This window comes from Melospiza georgiana, chromosome 2, assembly GCF_028018845.1.
Source record: "Melospiza georgiana isolate bMelGeo1 chromosome 2, bMelGeo1.pri, whole genome shotgun sequence".
Taxonomy (NCBI): Eukaryota; Metazoa; Chordata; class Aves; order Passeriformes; family Passerellidae; genus Melospiza; species Melospiza georgiana.
The window spans coordinates 63,861,780-63,881,074 of NC_080431.1; the positions used below are offsets into that span (position 1 = coordinate 63,861,780).

Sequence of the window (19,295 nt, forward strand, 5' to 3'; positions counted from 1 at the left end):
GCTGCATCACACACCTGTCTCTAAGACTCCACGTCACTCATTTTCACTCCCATGTTAGAGTTTTTCCTCAGGTTCATGATTCTGTGCCCAGACACAATTAGCAGACCTGACATGTGAACCACTAATCTTTGTCAGAGATACAGAACCATGCAATGGGGGAGGAACACAATGCTAAATTGTACTCTGAGAAGGTTCCAGCACTAGGATCCCACATTGGCCACGGATTCCTGCCAGGAAACACAGTCCCTACTCACAGCTTTGAACTCTGGCTCTTCCTCTGTGCTATCACCTTGATGTCCTAGCTGCTGCCTGTCCTTCCCTTTTTAGCACATAATGGTGACAGTATGGTCAGAGAAAATATTTGAGATGCTTGAGCATGTGCAATAAAACTGTTGGACTCTTTCATCATTTTTACCCAGACAATGTGAAAATTAGGAAATTTTCATGTTAACAGTGTAAGCATCCTCTATAAGCCAATGTTGCACAAGTGGCTTACAATTGAATAGTAGCATATCCAAAAGGGACTGTCAGTTAATATTTTCAGAATAGTTCTGTACTTATCCTCTTCAGTTTTCCTCTCTAATCATAGCACAGGCCATTTTTAACTCTAAGCAATCTGTTTGCCTGGTAGTTGCCAAGCAAGTTCATGAAATACAAATGTTGCACCTCTTTACCTTCAGCTGAATGTGTCTCCTGCAAACAAAGGCAGCCAAACACACACCGTTACAGAATTTATTACTCAGTTCAGTATGAAAACTCTAGAGAGAATAAATTGTCAGCATCAAGTACTAACTACACTAAGTCCTTTTATTAAGGATAGACTTCAGTGTGATAGGAAAAATAAAATAGTGAAAAACTGTTTCCCAATTCATTGTCTAACAAGCTATCTTAGAATGCAATTTAAAAAGTAGTTATTGTGATTAAAATACTGAATGCATTAAACAATAAAATTTTAAAATGCTGTTGACAGCTAAAATAAGGATATAATTTCAAAATGCAACTTTATTTAAAGTTAGCAGCAATTTATATTTACATTCATATTTACCAATTAGCATATCTAGTCTCTATTTTTAATACCAAATAAAGAGCAAAATATTTATGCTGTCTTATCTAATTAAAAATCTCCTCCCATAAAGAAAACATTTTTCTGTATTACAGACAAATTACAAGTAATACTGAAGAATTTAATATGCCAATTCTTCATAAGTACTTTACAATCCACATACTTAATGCATGGAGCGACTGCGACATGAAGCACAAAATATTTAAATCTTTGCCAAAACAAGATTGTGAAATAATTCCTCTTATTCTCAGCTGTTTCTTTCCAAATTTTCTAAGAAGGCCGTGAATGCCAGCATATGAAATCTCATAGCTTGTCTAAAATGATTTTTTAAGGTGGCTGGTATTTGTAGGGAAAAGAATGCTGGCAAACGTGTGAACTGTGATTTCTGTCAGCTGTCCTGTGCATTTTTGTCTAAAGTACTTCTCTATTTCTTTATAAATAAATTACCATTTCAGTGAAGTCTATTTTTCTCTATTTTTTTCCATTTTTTAATCCTTAATTAAACCTTAGATTTTCTCATCTGTAATTAAGGTCTACTCTCACCCAAGCATCTCAAAGCCAGAGTTAGGATTTTTTACTGAACTTCTTACAACCTATATGCAGAATCATTTCTCCTTGAATTACACTGAATGGATTTTTTGTTCATATGGTGTTTTGTACATACATGTCATTCAGATTCAAGAACAAAAAGAATGTCTAATGCTAGATCATCTCAAGAGAAGCAATAACAGAGTTTTGCATAATTTTCCATAGTTTTCCTAAAACACAAAATAAAGAAATTCACACTTACTGGGAGTGAATTTTAGTTCATCTATTAACACAAAATTCTTCATGAACCTATACACATATATTTGTTTCCAGACAAAAACACTGTCTATGTTCTTAGAATTCTCTTTGAACTCTGGATTACAAATTTAAATTTGACCAAATTTTATTTATAAACCATTCTCTAGTGAAGTCCCTTTCTGAACTAAAATAAAGTATATGACCTATATACTTACTGAAGTGCATCATATTCTGCTAAAGAACAATTTCAGCAATTAAGTTGTTGAACTAAACTCAGCATAATTCAAATATCTTTATCAGGATCAGTTTAGCTTCAATTTATTTTCACTGATTGTCAATTTATTTTCACTGATTACTGGTAGTACAGCACTGCACATTTTTGCTTACTTATATGCCTTATTTGATGGAAGTAGAAGTCATGTGAAAAGAGGAAATGCAGTAAGATCAGCCAAAACACGCACTTATCTGAACCACCAAATCCTCACTGCATAATAAAACAATAGAGAGGAAATATTTCACATGAAGACAGAGACAGAGGTCTTGGTGGCTTTGGAGAACTGTTCTCCACTTCATAGTTGTGTTTAATTGCAGATACTAGAGAAAAATAGGTTCTAATAGCTAACCCTCTCATGGGCCCAATGGAGGATTTTATTTAACACTGAAAATGCACAGTAGGAGCAAAAACACACTGTAAATGAGCAGAGAGTTGAGAAAATTAAAAAAATATCACAAATATTCTGAACCCTCCTGTTTGTTATAGTATTAAAGTTATCCAGCTGGTTTATCTCTAGGTATTCTGATGGATATCTAATCAGAAATCTGAGCAGGCATAAAGTAATAACTACTTACAGGATAAGTGCTGCCCTTTCAAAGTACTCAATGGCTTTTTCACAGAACTGGGTGTCAATGTAATAGGCTCCAAGCCACTCAATGACCTCAATGTTGGAAGGGAAATACCGGTACGACTGACAAAATAGGAAAGGTGAAAAACCACACAACTTTAGTGATAAACAACATCTTTATGCTGCTTCTGGAATATCTTACTCAAGTATTTAATTCTCCAGATGCCCAAAACATGTAATATAAATGAATGGAAGTAGTGTGCTACACTAAGTGATCCTGGTGGGGAGGGAAAAAAAGGCATGCTAAGTTTCCTAATTGCAGAATGCTTTTTAGAAGTTATCCAAGATGAGCCTGTCACATTTTCCATCTAGCCTTATTTGAAATACTATTTTAAATAGCTTGTAACAGCAAAAACATTTACTGAAATCACATCTATGCATGAATAACTTATCTAAAATATTAAACAATGCTAACTAATAAGTGTACAATTCCTCATTCACATCAGTCTGCTGGAAAACTCACCTCAAAGCATTCCTTTCCGTACATAACTACATGAATAGCATTTTCAGCTTTTTAGAAATTCCCTTTGAAATAGGCAACAAAATTATCATCAAGAACAAGTCAACTGGTAATTCAGATTGCAACACAGACTTGGTCATCCTCGCTTTGCACAGATAAAGAAAGAGAACTCTTGGATTGCACCAGACACTTCTGTCTTATTCTCATTTCTAACACAGAAGAATCTCTACAAACTGTGGACAGTAGTACAGCTGGTTTGAAATGAAAGAAGCTGCCTATCTTTACGCAACTGTGTATACATAATGTATAGCTATACTGTTAAAATATATATAAAGACTTCCAAGCATAAACAAAACACAATCTATATGTATCTCCATATTATACAGACACAGCTTCCAATCAACTCAGTCACATTACACACCTCTAAAATGACTTCTATTATATCCCGATTTTATTTTGTCCCAGGCTATATTTTAAATTAACATTATTGCAGGTCAGTGTAAACAATGATTACACTGAAAAAGATTGAAAGTCTGAGCCCAATATCCACATGGAAACATACCCTATGTATTTCCTTGGAATCTGACTACAAAAATCAGATTTTGTTAACTCTCCCTCAGTATCGCTTTTTTGTCCTCTTTTTGGATGATATTTTATCAGGTTTAAATTAATCAATTATTAATTTGATATAGGAACCTATTGCAAAATTTTCTTTACTTAGGACAAAGTGCATTGAAAAAGCAAAATTACCTCACAGTAATAATGAAAAGCCTGGGATTTATCACCTTCAGTATCATATAAATTCCCTAGCTTTGAAAGTACATGTGGATCAGTTGGTACTACACTGATCAACTGCAGCAGCCACTCTATGGCTTGATTGGGATCTTCCATGATCTGGTATCTGAGTTTTCCTCAGTCAAGGACTGATGCCAATGGTAGTTTGATTTAGAAATCCCTAATACTTTACCTAATGCAATCCATATGCTGAACACTACACCAGTCACTGTAGTGAGGAGATACAATGACTCTTTTTTTCCACACTGTTGTCATAATTTCATTTGTATCAGAAATAATTTTCTTATGCTAGAAGAAGAAAGGTATTTAGAGACTTTGTCTGCTCTTTCACCTGAGAACCATGTTGGACTTAACAGAACTCGGGCTCACTTGTCCTCTCTCTCTCTCTGACACTAATCTGACTTGGACTTCCTCATTTATACGAACAAAGTGTGAGAGCCAGGCCATTTATTTGCAGCCTTTACAACCTGGCTAGTTTCTGTACTAGCAGCATTTTGTTCTAAAGTGATTAGGTAAAACTGCTATTCCAAGAACAGCCTTTTGCCAGCAGGAGGTTTTTCTGCTGTATGTCTAAGGAGCACAGTCCAGACTATTCTGGTCCAGAGAACAGCAATTTTAGCTGTAACTGAGCCTGCAGTGTGCTCTTCCCTCCTGAATGGCACAATGGCTCAGAGCTCTGGCAGTGTCAGCTGGAGTTACTGCCCAACCTGTTTTTTCAGTTTCTACTCCATCCTACCTGACACTGAAGAAGCTTCTGAGAATCGGTGGAAAGCAGTTTTACATAGCAGTGGAGCAGAGAAGCTCTTCCCCAGATGGACACAGACCTGTTGGGCCATTTGTGCTGCTATAAAGGGGCTTTACATGGAATAGAGATCAGAGCCCTTTCGTATGTTTGGAGGTTTTTTATTTTACTGACTAAAATATATTTTTATTACTAACACTATTCTTAAAAGTGTAGTACATCAGCTGGAATCTGTTCTGCCTTGGGGAGGATGTTTTTACAGTTTGGACACCCTCAGAAGCGCTGTTAAAGAAGCTTACAGTTTAGGGTATCACAGGTGATGTGCAAAGCCAATCTCTTCCCTCAGCTTTTCAATCTGTTGAGCTTCTGCAGTGCTGGGAGACAATTATTTTCTTACACATACACTAACTAATCTGAAAACAGCTTTCAGAGCAGAACTTCACATTTATTAGCTGTATGATTTTTTTTCTTAAATATTTTACTTAATTGTGCTTACATCTGCCACATTATTTTCATAGCAAAGCCAGCAGCAGTTTAAATATTCCATGACACAATTTAATACTGAGTGTAAATCTAATCCCTACAATGTGAGCAGTCTTAATGTTCTTCACTTGCTTCACTGGAAATATTCAATAAGGATTAAGTTCTGGTCACATTTTTCTCACAAACATCAGATAATAAATCATTCTTACTATAATGGACACCACAGTAAATTTCTAAATTGCCTTGACATGACTGAAACACGTATTTCAGATTAAATGAGTTTACCAAAACCACTATTCCTTATAATAACTCAGAAAAAGATACATGTTTGCCAGCTGGTAAAGGACTTGGGCACTATTTGGAAGGATTGCATGGAGTTTCAGAAAACAATCCAAAGCTTCATCTATCCTGTTTAACTTCTTGTAAGCCAAACCTAAAAAATAAAGGTTACAGTATTAATATAATGAGAAACAGATTACATCAGTATATTAACTGAAAGGAAAATGAAGAAAAGCAAAAGAGGAACTCAGTACTTGGAGGCAGTGTACCTGCCTTGACTTTAAAGGACTCTCTATTTGTGAGAGCCATGCACAGAACTGTTATCAGCCAGCATGACCTACCAAACTGATAAACACAAGGAACATGAACCCAATCAAAGACCAAGAACTTATGTAATCTCATTTTTTGAGCAAGATGAATGAGGAAAAGGCAAGGCTTTTAGAGGAGAGTGACTGATGGCTTGATAATGCTGAAACTGGTATCCCTTTAGTGGATAGTATGAATTTCTTAATCTTCAAAGTAACTTATTCATCTGCAATTACTAATTATGTTGTTAACACTGGGATTTTTTTTTTTGCAGAACAGACAGGTAGTAAAATTTAATACCTTGCCATAACATAAATAACTTGATAAAATAATAATAATTCACACATATTTCTACAAGAAAACTTTCAAAGACAGATTCTCAGAAACACTAGTGTTACCTTCAGTCAAAAGCTAAATCACAATAGCACCTGTGACTTACCAAGATTGTAAAGTGCTTCAGTGCATAAGGAATCATTCCTGAGAGCTTCCTTATAAAATTCAGCTGCTTTTTCACAGTCTCCATTTGCAAAAACAGTATTTCCTTTGTTAGTGAGAGCTGATGGATTGTACCTATCAGAATTTACTGCTAAATCTGCATAGTTAGTTGCTTGTTCCAATTCATTCCCCTACATGAACAAAACAAACATTGTATTAGTCACTTGTCAAGTAACTTTCTTACAGCTGTGGCTTCTTCCAGGAATTTCAGGGGATTGAGGATGGAAAACAACCCCATTACTCCATCCTAAAATAGTTCTTATTTATTTGCATAAGGTAGATCATCTTTTTCAAGTTGCCACTCTGTCCCATTCAGTCTGCAACCTTTCTCTGTTGCAATAAAGTAGCATTTACTAAAAAATAAATTTAAAACATCCATGCCCTACAAACTTCATACACAAACAGACCTGCCTAAGCTACCTATTTTACATGTTTCTGAAGTTCAGCTGGGGTTCCCAGGGCCAATGTTTTAAATGCAGCCACCGAGCTTCTGCACAAATCCAACTGCAAGCATGTTCCTGTGGCCTGGGGCTCAATCTCACTCTGCTTCCCATCAACAGTATCCAAAGGGATCTGATCCAAATTCCCAATGGTGTTCCAGAATAACTACTCTAAGGTGCAGTTTCTTCTTGTTTGCAGAGATTATTTAGGCAGACACAGAAATTGCTACAAAAATACAGAGCCTGCTACATAAACCACAGTTCTTAACTGGTTTTGTTGAAGCAAACACTTACCAAATAATAAAGGAATGAAAGGTTTGTTGCAGCTGCACTCTTTACTCTGCTATCCTTTTTTTCAAACATTTTCAAAGTCTCCAGTGCCTAGAAATAATTTGGAAACAACTTATTTCACACTGAAGTGAACTTATTCCAAAATCCTTTCAGAAAGCATTGACAAACTTCACAGTAACGAACAGCTGAAATTATCAACTCATATGCTCACATACATGATAATTACTAGAGTTTGTAACACACACTTCTGAGCATGTACACACAAAATTGTATCTATATTTATACAATATTAATTTTCATCATAATATTTCAATAATATTGGCTATTTATTACCTATCCAAAATTTAGATTAGATAAGGCTACTTTGAACTACAGGTATCTGACAATTCTGTATGTACAAAATGCAGTGTTAGATGATTTGCTTTTAATCTAGTCATCTAATGAAAATTCTCATGCCTATTTTTCTAGTTTTTTAAGTGAAAACCAAAGAATTGACATAAAACCTTTATCAAAAATCCAAAAAAGAGCACACTATATAAAAAAAAACACACCATAGGGTAGGACTGGATTTCAATGTGCCTTTGTTTTGTGTAATAAGAAGATGACAACTGTCTAAATTTAGGAAGTACTCAAATGTGAAACTTGAGGCTAGAAGATTTTTTTTTAACTTGAACATGAAAACTAAATTTCATAAACTTCAAAATAAACATGTTTATAGACAAAAAAGGAGCATATTTATAGCAAATAAACTACAAAAATCCCTCTGATATAAAAGGCAGCTTTTCCTTTTCATTTACTATGGAATACATTTGTAACTGCAGACTAAATTACTAAATAAACCTATCTCCCTTATGCTAAATATTTATATTAACAACATAAGCTGTTAGAATATCACAGTGAGCCCAGCTCCATCATCTATTACAACACAGATGTGGCAACCACAATTTAACCACCAACATTAGCAAGTCAAAAGTTTCCTTCCTCCTTTGCCTGAAATCTTTAAGCTGCTGTTTACATATCAAAGCAAAGGCATGATACTGTATGTCAAATGCCAAAACAAACACAGAGAAGTTTTAATTGTCTGTCATACACAGTTTTCACAGTTACTCTACACAAAAACTGTAACTGTATTAATGATGTGCAAAATGACAAAATACATACAGCTAAATGTAGTTCATACATTCAGTCAAGTACATCTTACCCAAGAACTATGAACTATTAATGATCTTAATATTCTTCTAATAGAAAATTCTTTAAAAAAACACCAATTTCAATCAAGAAGAGCATTACAAAAGTTAGGCTCTAGATTTTGTGGTCTCAGAAATGTAAGACTTGTAACTATACTTTTAAACTTTTTATATATGTATTTATGATTTTCTCTAAGACGGGAATAATCCCAAATATTTCCAGACGTAACACTACTATATCTGAGGTACTCTTAAGCAAAGATTTGCTTCTTCATGGAATTAACTTTTGGATCATTTAGAGCTTTACAGTTCAAAATTACTTTCTGAAAATCCATTTCTCATTGTATCTCATTTATTTACCTTTGCTTGTACTGCTAAATGGCACCTTGGATGATAAAGACCTGACAGAAATGCCTTTCTCATGTATAACAAAAAGTTGACACAATTCTGAACTCAATTTATTTACTGGTAAATTAGGTTGTGGGTCTCTTGAACCGTTTCAGCAATTATGAGTCCTAGGATGAGCCCCCAGTTATGAGGATGAAAATCCATAGGCAATATTCCTTATGTCCTTGTAAGGTAGCACTGCATCATCAGTTACATTTAAAGATTTCTAAAGAAATTCTAACTTTTAAATCCAAACAATAACAATTACTTAGGTTCAACAGTCAAAACACAGACTATCCAAACCATTCTTTGTGAGTTGCTTCCAGTGTATCTAAATTATTTGGTTCTAGAAGTTAAACTTCAAAGCAGTTTGTCTGACTCCAGCAGAGATGTTATGCCAGAGATGGTATGAAGATGCATCGTTAACATGCAGAATTTTATTTTTTATTTAATTTTCAAAGTTTTTCTTTGATATTAAAAAAATCAAAGTATTTTATACACACAACTAAACAATGTGGTAATATGACTTTGAATTTTATTTTATATTTTAATTGCAAGGACTGTTTTAAAATAATATAATCATTATGATGAACCCATACAGCCCATTGTTGTAACAGAAGAAATCTATTTCAGTTTGTTTGTTTGTTTGTTTTTAAAAAAAAGATGCAATAAAACTTCAGCCTTGGAACTGAGTATTTCAAAAAGTTTCCATTCTTGTTATTCAGCCAAATGTGTGTTGAGCAGTTGGTGAGTTAGGAAGTATATGAACAACAGACAGGCAGGATGAATGTAAATGTCAGCTGCAGTTTTATTAGAACAAAACAAATATAAAGATGCTCTGCCATCACCATTTTGCAGGCCCACTCTACTGTTCAGTGGTTCCAGTGCAGGTTAAAGGTCTTCTGTCACATAATCCAAGTAAAAAGGTTCTTCTCCCCTTACTCCTAACTTCCAACAGACTTCCCTCTCCCTCCACTGAAGTACTCCACAAAACACCAACAATCTCTGAATCTCATTTTATCTCTGAGAACTGATTTTAGTTTTTTGAACCTATACTGAACACTAACTGGAAATCACAAAAAATTACCATTGAAACAATAGATTCTTGAGATCATAAGACTTTTTACCTATCTGTAACATTCTCACCCTTCAAAAGGTATCATCAGTAAAGCTACCAGATTTTCCCAAATCTTTGCAAACTCTCAAACTGCTTCCTGATCTCAGAAAAAGTTTCAAATGTGCTGGTTTTGGCTGGTATAGTTAATTCTTTCAATAAAAACTTGTATGGGACTCTGTTTTGGGTTTATGTTGGAAACTGTTGATAACACAGGTTTAACTAAGCAGGGCTCACACGAAGCCAAGGCCTTTTCTGCCCCTCACCCCACTCCACCAGTGAGTGGACTGGGGGTGCACAAGGAATTGGGACAGGACACAGCCACAACAGTTGGCCCCAGCTGAGTGGAGGTGTCATATAAAGGTGGGGGAAGAAGGAGGAAGAGGGGATATTTAAGCAATGCTGCTTGTCTCCCCAGGTCACCATTATGCATGGTGGAGCACTGCTCTCCTGGGGATGGCTGCACACACCTGCCTGCCCATGCTGAATGAATTCCTTGGTTCTGCTTGTGTGCACAGCTTTTGCTTTACCTATCACACTGTCTTTATCTTAGCCCATGAGTTTTCTCCCCTTTACTCTTCTGATTCTATCCCCCATTCCAGCAGGGCAGGGAGTGAGTGAGTGACTGTGTGGGGCTTAGTTGTCAGCTGGGGTTAAACCACAATAGTCAGACATGCAGGATAATACAGGATAACTCTCTTGCTTATATGCAGGGAAGGAGAAGAGGACAAGGCAGACAGGGAGAGGAAGAGCCGCTCAGGAAACCAGAAAAGCTTAAATATGAGAAGTAAAAGCAGGCTGAAGTTAAGCATGTGACCCTGTGTGCATCCCTCCAAGATGTGGGAATATGAATGACCTTAGAGGATAACAGGTATCCACAGCTTCAGTTCTAATTTTGCTGTGTATGGTCTACTGTAATTCTTGCCACTCATGCACAGCTGGGGATTGCTCTATTCCTTCTTATTTATGAAGCGCTCCTATCACTAAATGTACCAGCCAGTGTATTTTAAAAGAAAACCTGTCAAATCCTTTCAGATATTTGAGTTTGTTTTTGTTCAGATGAAGTTTTTTTCTAACTACTCCTATTCCAAACCAAGCCTTGTATGTAATGGAATGACAGAAGAGCCAACTAAAGTATAAGGACAATTTATAGTATTTTAGAGAATGCTGTAGTACGTGGGGAGCTGCAAGAATACCAGAGCATAAACAGTAACTATACAAAGCAGGTGCAGCTGCATGTATTCTGGTACTATAGCCAACCTAATTGAGAGAAAGATTCAGCTCATATTAATGAAAATACACCCAGGCTGATTAGCAAAGGCTTTCTAGGCTCTTTTGACTGTACTGACCTGAGTTCCATTAACTGCAATGACAGCTGGGACACCCAGTGAAGAAAACTACACTTGGGTGTTTTGATTTTGAAATGCACTTTATTCACTCTAACTTCCACAGCAGAAATTTCATTTAGATGAAATTTGTCTCTTGCCAGTGTTTTTATAAAGTTATTTTACTGATCAGCATCAAAATAATTATTATTTGCATAAATCACACCTTCTCTTGCCAAAAAAAACCCTGTGGCTAACAAAGGTATATACAGTATTGAAAAGTACTAAAGGGCAAATGCAGTATTGGAAAGTACTAATGTGAGAAGTTACTATACCTGGTTAAAATTCTGTTGCCTCAAGTAAGTAGTGGCTTTATTTATTTCCAAATCATTGGCCAATTCCACATAGTGGGAAGCTTTCACTGCATCAACACACCTGCAACAGAAAGCAAGCCATGAAGATAAACAAAATGCATCTATGCAAATGCCTCCAAGTTACATTTTTCTCAGATAATTTGCTTTCCAAAGTGAGTTTTCTTAGGTAATCTTTCTTCACAGTGGCAAAGAGCACTCTGATTAAAAATTCCAGTCCTATAACCTACCCTAATTACAGTATCTCTGCTAACTCTTGTTTCTTTTGAGTCAGTTGTCTAAATATCACTTTATTTTCTATCACTGAGCAATATTTGATGTCAAAACCTGACAAAAATTATTTTTCAAACCATTTTCTTTGGCTACATTCTATAAGGTGTTTTTTCAAATTTCATCTCCTGATGCATGTATTACCTAACCTATAAAAATACTAGTGAACAAAGCCAGAGACTGCAGACTGTGTCCCTGAGCTACATCATAACACTAATCAAGTCATAATAATAAGTCTCTTTCTGGCCATTCCCCAGTAAGTTGTGGCTTAGGGTTTTCTGCAAAAAGAGTGCAGAGCAGAAGGCAGCAGACAGTTTGGATGTTCACTCACAGCCACCACCTTCCATGGTTTGGTGTGATCTGCTTTCAGCTGCCTGATCATTTAAGTAAGACCTTTATTTATTGTATGCATATCCTGTTCTCTCAAACATTTGGAAAATAGGCACAATAAATGAACAACTTGTGGGATGCTTCCTTAACAGCTTCCACTATATTTTTAACTGGTGGAAAGCCACCTCTTTCCTTTTAATAACTGCTATTTTGCCAACAGAAGTTTAATTCAACAAACTGCCTGCTGTTTTAATTGGTTTGGCACATGGACAGTCTTTAGACAAAAGCCTTTTAAGTTAGAGAAAAAGTTGTAATAAAATTGGTAATTTCTTCTTTTATTACAGATGTCTTTGCAACATCAAAAAAGCATTTTCACCTGTCAGTTGTAACATCTTTTAACCATAAAATGCAATGTGATCTAACCATCCAACTGTTCTTTATGAAATATGACAGAATAGTCCCAATAATATGTCACATTTTAAGTAAGAAGTTATGAACTACGAAGAGTATTTGTCCCCACTTTATTTCTCTAAATAAAATGAATTTGATTGAAAGTACACTTAATACTCAGAAGACCCATAATAAAATTTATAATCAGAAAAACTAAGCTCAAGCTGCCAGTTAAACTTCTTCTTTGGGCTTGAATACCTCAGTTTAAAACAACAAAGAGTAAATCTGTCCTGATACACAAAAAACTATCCCACAAATCTCAGCAAAAGCTGTTCAATTAGCCAGAACACATCTGAGAATGTGTTACTCCATGACAAGTATTCTGTGGATAGCACTAAGAAAACTGAGTATCTGACAACCTTTTCTGGTTTTTCTGAACAAAATACAAGACACAGAGCAAACAAATCTGACTTGCTAATGCTAACAAATTAGAAAGCAATAACCTATTTTTTCACAAGACGTATTATTTGAATCCTGATAATTCAGAATGGCAGAAGTAGGAAATTATAAGATTATAATTATTATTAAACCATCAAACACCACCTTGTGGACTCAAGCAGACAATACATGTCAGTGTGAGAGATTGTTTCCTGTTAGTATAAATAGCTTTCCTAGTGAATTATAATTATAGGACCTGCAAAATTTGAGAATAATTCTAACGGGCCATAATCCCCAGGTAAAGGACAGTCTTCTTTTGCCATCAAACATTATTCATTACCCAAATACTAATAATAGATGTTTATAATATTGTGCCTGCAATACAAAACATTCATTTGCATACATATTCTTTTCCAATGCTATTAAAAAAATATCAAAGTAAGCCCTTATAATACAAAACTAAAAATAAATTTTGGAAAACTTACGCTATTAATTTTTATACTGTCATAGGAAGTGTGTCTAATTGAATTTGTTTTAAAGAAAAGAGTATTCTGCCGTAGAAAATATCACAGAAAGCAAAAGCTAAGCTGTACATTGAAAAATTAAGTCCAAATGATGAACTGTGTCAGCAGCCTATCACTGTGTACACTTTCGTAAGTGTTTTAAAAAACGGTAGATTAACTTTATATTCATAAACATTAAGTTCATAAATTAAATTCAAACAAATCTTTCTTAAAATTTAGATTCCAGTATTTTATATAACAACTCTATGAAGCAATCAAAATTCTTAAGCACTCCAAGTCTTCATTATGCCATCCCCAACCTTAAAGGCTAGCAATCACTGCCTTCCTTATAGCATTTGTCTGCTGAGACTTTTAAAAGCTTTTCAATTTTGAATTGGAACTTTTTGTGTGACTTCAGAACACCACAAAATGTGTAATTAAGAGATGACATTTGATGATAAATTACTTTTTAAGACAGAACACACTCTAATGCTTTGTTATGTTAGGAGGCAAACTGAAAATAGCCTGGTTGCTGTTTGAGATGCACAGAGAACTGTGTTTCCCAGGCTGCTTCCACCTCTGAACTGGTTTCATAACCAGTACAAGAGTTAACACAGCTTAGTCAAAAAGAAGCCCCACTTGACTCTTACCAGTCATAGCCTACTGCAAAAGATGTCTCAATTGCCGGTGCAATGAGTTTAGCAGCTGTCATGATGTATTCCTCTGCCAAGGATTTCCTAAAGGAAAAAATACACAAAAACACAACACAAAATATGAAATAAATTCTTCACTGTCAGGGTGGTGACACACTGGAACAGGCTGCCCAGAGAAGCTGTGAATGTCCCATTCCTAGAAGTGTTCAAGGTCAGGTTGGATGGGGCTCTGAGCAACTTCATCTTGTGGAAAGTGTCCCTGCCCATGGCAGGGGGCTGGAACCAGATCATCTCTAAAGCCCCTCCCAACCCAAACCATTCTATATCTGCATACAATTCTGTCACCATTTCAAAAACAAGTATATAAAAAAACCCGAATCACAATGTGTTCTGGCTTTCTCCTGCACTCAGTACAAATCTCAGAAGTCAATGTAACCAGTTCCCTGTTACCACTATTCCCTTGCATTGTGATTAAGCTCTTAGTTTTTTCTGTTTTCTTTTCACTGCACACTAGTTGTATTTTTTAAAAATCTCAAACACTGCAAGTTTTAAGCAGTGTACCCTGTAACATTTGGGGTAGATACTCTGCTTTAGGGCAGTAGACTGAACTGAGTGATCCAACTGTTTTTTCTGAGCATGTTCTTTCCTAAGAACTGGGAGAACACTTTTGTAACAAGAGCTGTGGACAGGTGACAAGACAGATAATCCTCCTTGGAGCTAAAATTCATGGCACCAAAGTCAAGAAAGAACAGAGTCCACCATTACCTCTCACGTTCTATTTGACTTAAACTGTCATTTTTAATGGCTTCAATCAGTAGATTTGTATGTAGATCATCCTGGAAAGGGACAAAACAAATGCAAATTATACCAGCATACAAATATTTTACTTATTTTATAGACAATATGACTGCAAACACAAACTGATGTAAACTAAATAGTCTATAATGTCAGTTACTTTCTACATTTGCAAAAGCTAGCTTCAGTTCAAAGTAGTTTTCTAACTGTATACTCTGAAATTTGGCATTACAACTACTTCAATACTGTTGTTCTGCTTATGTGTGTTGTCACAGCTCACATTAAGGCTGTTAACAGATGTAGTTCATGTCATGTATATGAGACCAGAAAGGCTGCAGATCACACTGACAATATTCTCACACTTAAAAATAAGCATTTGCTGAACTGCTGTGGTATTCAGCAGATGAGGACTTGTGCTACCTCCTTGTTACAATAACTTGTAAGATCATCTTATGGTTTCTATCACACATCTGTTAGCTCTAAAAGAAATTATGCATGTTATGTTAAGAAATATGTATTATGTTAAGAAATTATGTATGTTAGGTACCCACTCCTTCCTTGTTTATTTGGGACAGATAATAGATATATGCAAAATAAAGACCAGAAGGAAACTGTGATCTTTTCTCTGACCTCTTTATTTAAAAAATAGAGAACGTGTAATGTCTGTTAAAACCATAGCTTGCCTACCCTTAGAAATAAATTCTGCAGTCTCAAGGCTTTCTTTCAATGAATGATCTTACATTGTCCTAAATTAATTCAAAGGCTAAATGATCCTTACTCTTATATAATTTCTAATATAAGAAATTATATAAAATGTATTAAAATATATACATATATATCAATAAATACATCTGTATGCTTTGTATGTTAAATCTTATTTCCTTATGCTATGACAATAGGAAACAACAGCTACTCTTAAGCTGCAGACAGTTTGAAGATTAGTTATTTATTTGATATTTAGGACTGAAAGATTTGCAACACTGAAGAAAAGACTGCTAGAAGATAAAAGCTTTGACATTTCAATAGAGGAATTTTTCTAAGAGTGACCCTAAACCTATTAACTATTAACCTATTTTTTCCTCTCTTCAGCATCATGGAAAGTCAAAGGAAGTCCAGTTTCCAGCAAAGTCTAATAAACTAAAATAAACATCTGTAAATGTCACTATAGTTTTCTTCTGTAAAATAACACTACAATATTACACGTTTTATTAACACTCACTTGAGGAAAACTTGCATTAACCCACTTATTACTTAGCTCCTTTATTTTACCTTATAAATATTTTATTAAAATTTTATATAAATGAAGATGGTAAAGCAGTTAGTGAGCTATGTAAGCCCAAATGAATTTCAACAAAATCATTATGAAGACAATCTTGTGGTGTGGGTTTTATGTACATCATCTCTTTTGAGGAAATATAGATTAAAATATTCTCTCATCATTTTACACATGTGAGCACTACTGCCACACTAAGTCATGGTGGTAAAAAAGTTATTTCAAATACTTAAATACACATCAATTTCCATATTCAGTACAGTCCAAGCATTCCGTATGTCTCCTTCTTTCTCCTAATTTACTATATAAAGACACAGTATAATTTTTTCAAACTTACATTTAAAGAAATGTATTTGTCTTCATAATCTACTTCCAAGGGAACTTCGATGAGGTTTTTGAAGGCTTTCTTCATTTGCTCACCATTTCCAATAGCAAAGTAACATAGGATCAGGTTGAAGCCTGCCTTCAGATTTGGGGATATGTTCATTATTTCTTCAAATGAAGAAATGGCATCAACGTATTGGCCAGTTTTAATAAATGCAACTCCAATATTTTCCATTATTTTTATCCTAAGTAAGAAATCAGGTTTAGGTTATATTTTTAACTACTAAATCATACTGTATTCAAAACTTGTACTTCATAAGCATGCCTCCTAGAAGAAACTCACCTCATCTGTTTGTGGGAACTAGTAATCTGGTCTAGAGCCATACGGTAGAATTTGATAGCTTTGGAATAGTTCCGTTGTTTCAAGTAAATATTTCCCATATTTACCTTCAGTATACCTATCAAAAGGAGTCAATGAGTTACAACATTTTAAAAGTGTTTCAAAGTGACAGAGTAGAACACCACCTTAATAAATTTGTCTTCATTATAGGATAGCAATGTCCCTTTAAAGCTGCACTGCACAGAACTGCCTTCTTTGAGTTTAACTCAAGAGAAAATGAGAGAGAAGATGAAGTAGTGATGAAACCTAGAATAGAACTATGTAAGGTATATTCTGGTTTTGAATTGAGGGATGAAGTGGAGATTATTTAATAGTGCACTCCAGGAAGAAACCGCAAATAAGCATCTCTGAAAAAACGACTGTAGGAGTCTCAGAGATATGCAAAATACTAAGAGAAGCTTTCAGAAGGGAAAGGCCAAGTCAAAAGAGAAAAAAACAGTAATAGAGAAGGCCATATAGCATGTGTGACATGAGAAAATGATGTATTTATCTTTATGTTTAGCTTAGTCTGTTGAAAGAAAAGACTTCATGAGTCAGTATAATTTAATGTGGTTTTGCTCTCCAAGTCAGAGATTATGAATATCTGTCATCCACTCTGAGTGGCAGACATGAGGACTGAGCTCTCTGAGTATCAGCACCATGCAGATGCAGTCCTCACTCTGAATTCCTGACTGTCAGTTTTAATTCACTTTGGGATACAACCTACCTCCATTGCTGAACATCTTATTCTTCACTATAACTTGGTAAGTAGTCAGAGCTTCAGCATACATTTCATTAGCCACATACTGACTGGCCAGATTGAGGAGAACCTATAAAAAATTGGATTTACAGATTTCAAGTTAATTTTACCTTGCAACTACTGTCTTTACCACTTGTAAACTTCCCATCTTTAATATGGGAAGTTTAATATGTTCCTCTATATCAATTTGCAAGAACAAAGGAAACAAATTTAAAAGCTACTTATTACAGAGAATTCTTTTATTTTTGTACATAAATTACTAGCATTCAAAGTTATGCCACATGGGCCTTAGACCTAAGTAAACACAGTATTATAATGCAAGGCTATTAATAAAAATTCACACAAGATAATTCTCAGAAGCTGTGTGTAATTTATGACTCCCAACATCTGGAAAATGGTCCTAATGCCACTCAGTTTAGAAGGGGATAATTTTTCCAAACAGCTGTTTCACAACAGAAGTTCTGTTGGTGTCAGGTAAAATAGCTCTGCATTTTTTCCACAGCTTTACTCTGACCTTCATTGTAAAATAAATTACCAGGTCTGCCTAATTCAATATATTAATTGTTAATAATTGTCTCTACAGCACTACTTGGAGTATGAATTTAAATATCTTCCAAGCATTTTTATGAATGTTGTATGTTTTATTTTTTTAGAAAAAAGAGTTTATTATTTGAACACCAGAGTGTAAATCTAGATACCTGCCCTAAGATTCAGAAATGAAACACATTCTATTTAATGTAACATATCCTCGGTCACTTTCCTGTTCAATTTAAAGGCAGCATCTTATCTCTCCTGTTTTGTTTTCTCCTCTTGGCATATTAGACTCTCTAGGCTATTTATTTCTGAAATACAGGGTCTGCATCTGCTGTATTTTGATATGCAGGTTTTACACGTGACTAAATAAATGAAATACATATTCATGGAAATTCTTCTCCATTTAACGTAGACTCCATGGTTTCTCTGATATTTGAGATTGCATGGGAATGGACTCGATGACATGAATGGATCCCCTCTGCACACTGCCAGGAGCATTACAACACAGACACACATACACTTCAAGAAACACTGACATTTACCTTCAGGTGTTTTTTTAGCAACATTTCAGTCACTGAAGGTTTCTAACCACTTACTGTGTAAGTGAGGTCTAAGTTGATACTTTCTGGAGGAGCGATTTGTTCACGCTGTCTCAACAATTCCCTTTCCTGTCTTCCAGCTTCTTTTGCTTTCTCCAGAGCCTTAGACAACATACTAGAATTTAACAGTGCCTTGAATCTTACAGACTCAGGGTGATGAAAATACATTCAAAACAAGCATGAAGAGAATACACTCATGTCTATTTTCTTTGGCTTACAGACTGCACCAAATGCCTGAAGAAAGCACTATAACTCACTGAAAAGCTTTAATTAGCACTAAGCAGACATACAGTTATCTAACTCTGCTTAGCTGTGTAATTATGGACCCAATTATAATTCTCTGCAGATTGGTGTCAATATCCTTTGTACAAGGAACACTTTGGGTGTAGCAAGTGCCATTAGCAGTCCTGTGTGCCTCCACAAGGGTACAATGATTAAGAAAGTAATGGCTACTACTTAAGGTGGCTATCTGGAAGCCAGTGGTGGAAGAAGTACTTCAAGATACAGTTTGATTCCTAGTCCTTATGATAGGAGGAAAATCAAACTTGGCTATTTTACAGATAATGAGTTCACAACTTTGATGACTTTTGCAGGAAAATGGATATTCTGCTGGACTTGTCA

At 35.2% G+C, this 19,295-nt stretch overlaps 1 protein-coding gene across 4 annotated transcripts in view; it reads right to left on the reverse strand.

Annotated features, from left to right (window-relative positions):
- The window catches only part of IFT88 (intraflagellar transport 88), a 42,916-nt gene that overhangs the window by 18,558 nt on the left and 5,063 nt on the right, over positions 1-19,295 (reverse strand). For all 4 annotated transcript variants that reach the window (XM_058045664.1, XM_058045667.1, XM_058045666.1 and 1 more), the window contains 12 exons: positions 18,672-18,776; positions 17,509-17,611; positions 16,746-16,860; positions 16,416-16,647; positions 14,776-14,846; positions 14,008-14,094; positions 11,391-11,490; positions 7,046-7,132; positions 6,256-6,442; positions 5,556-5,664; positions 3,962-4,112; positions 2,699-2,814 (listed from right to left, as the gene is read on the reverse strand). In XM_058045664.1, the coding sequence (XP_057901647.1) occupies positions 2,699-2,814; positions 3,962-4,112; positions 5,556-5,664; positions 6,256-6,442; positions 7,046-7,132; positions 11,391-11,490; positions 14,008-14,094; positions 14,776-14,846; positions 16,416-16,647; positions 16,746-16,860; positions 17,509-17,611; positions 18,672-18,776 (1,463 nt within the window). The remainder of the gene's footprint in view (positions 1-2,698; positions 2,815-3,961; positions 4,113-5,555; positions 5,665-6,255; positions 6,443-7,045; positions 7,133-11,390; positions 11,491-14,007; positions 14,095-14,775; positions 14,847-16,415; positions 16,648-16,745; positions 16,861-17,508; positions 17,612-18,671; positions 18,777-19,295) is intronic.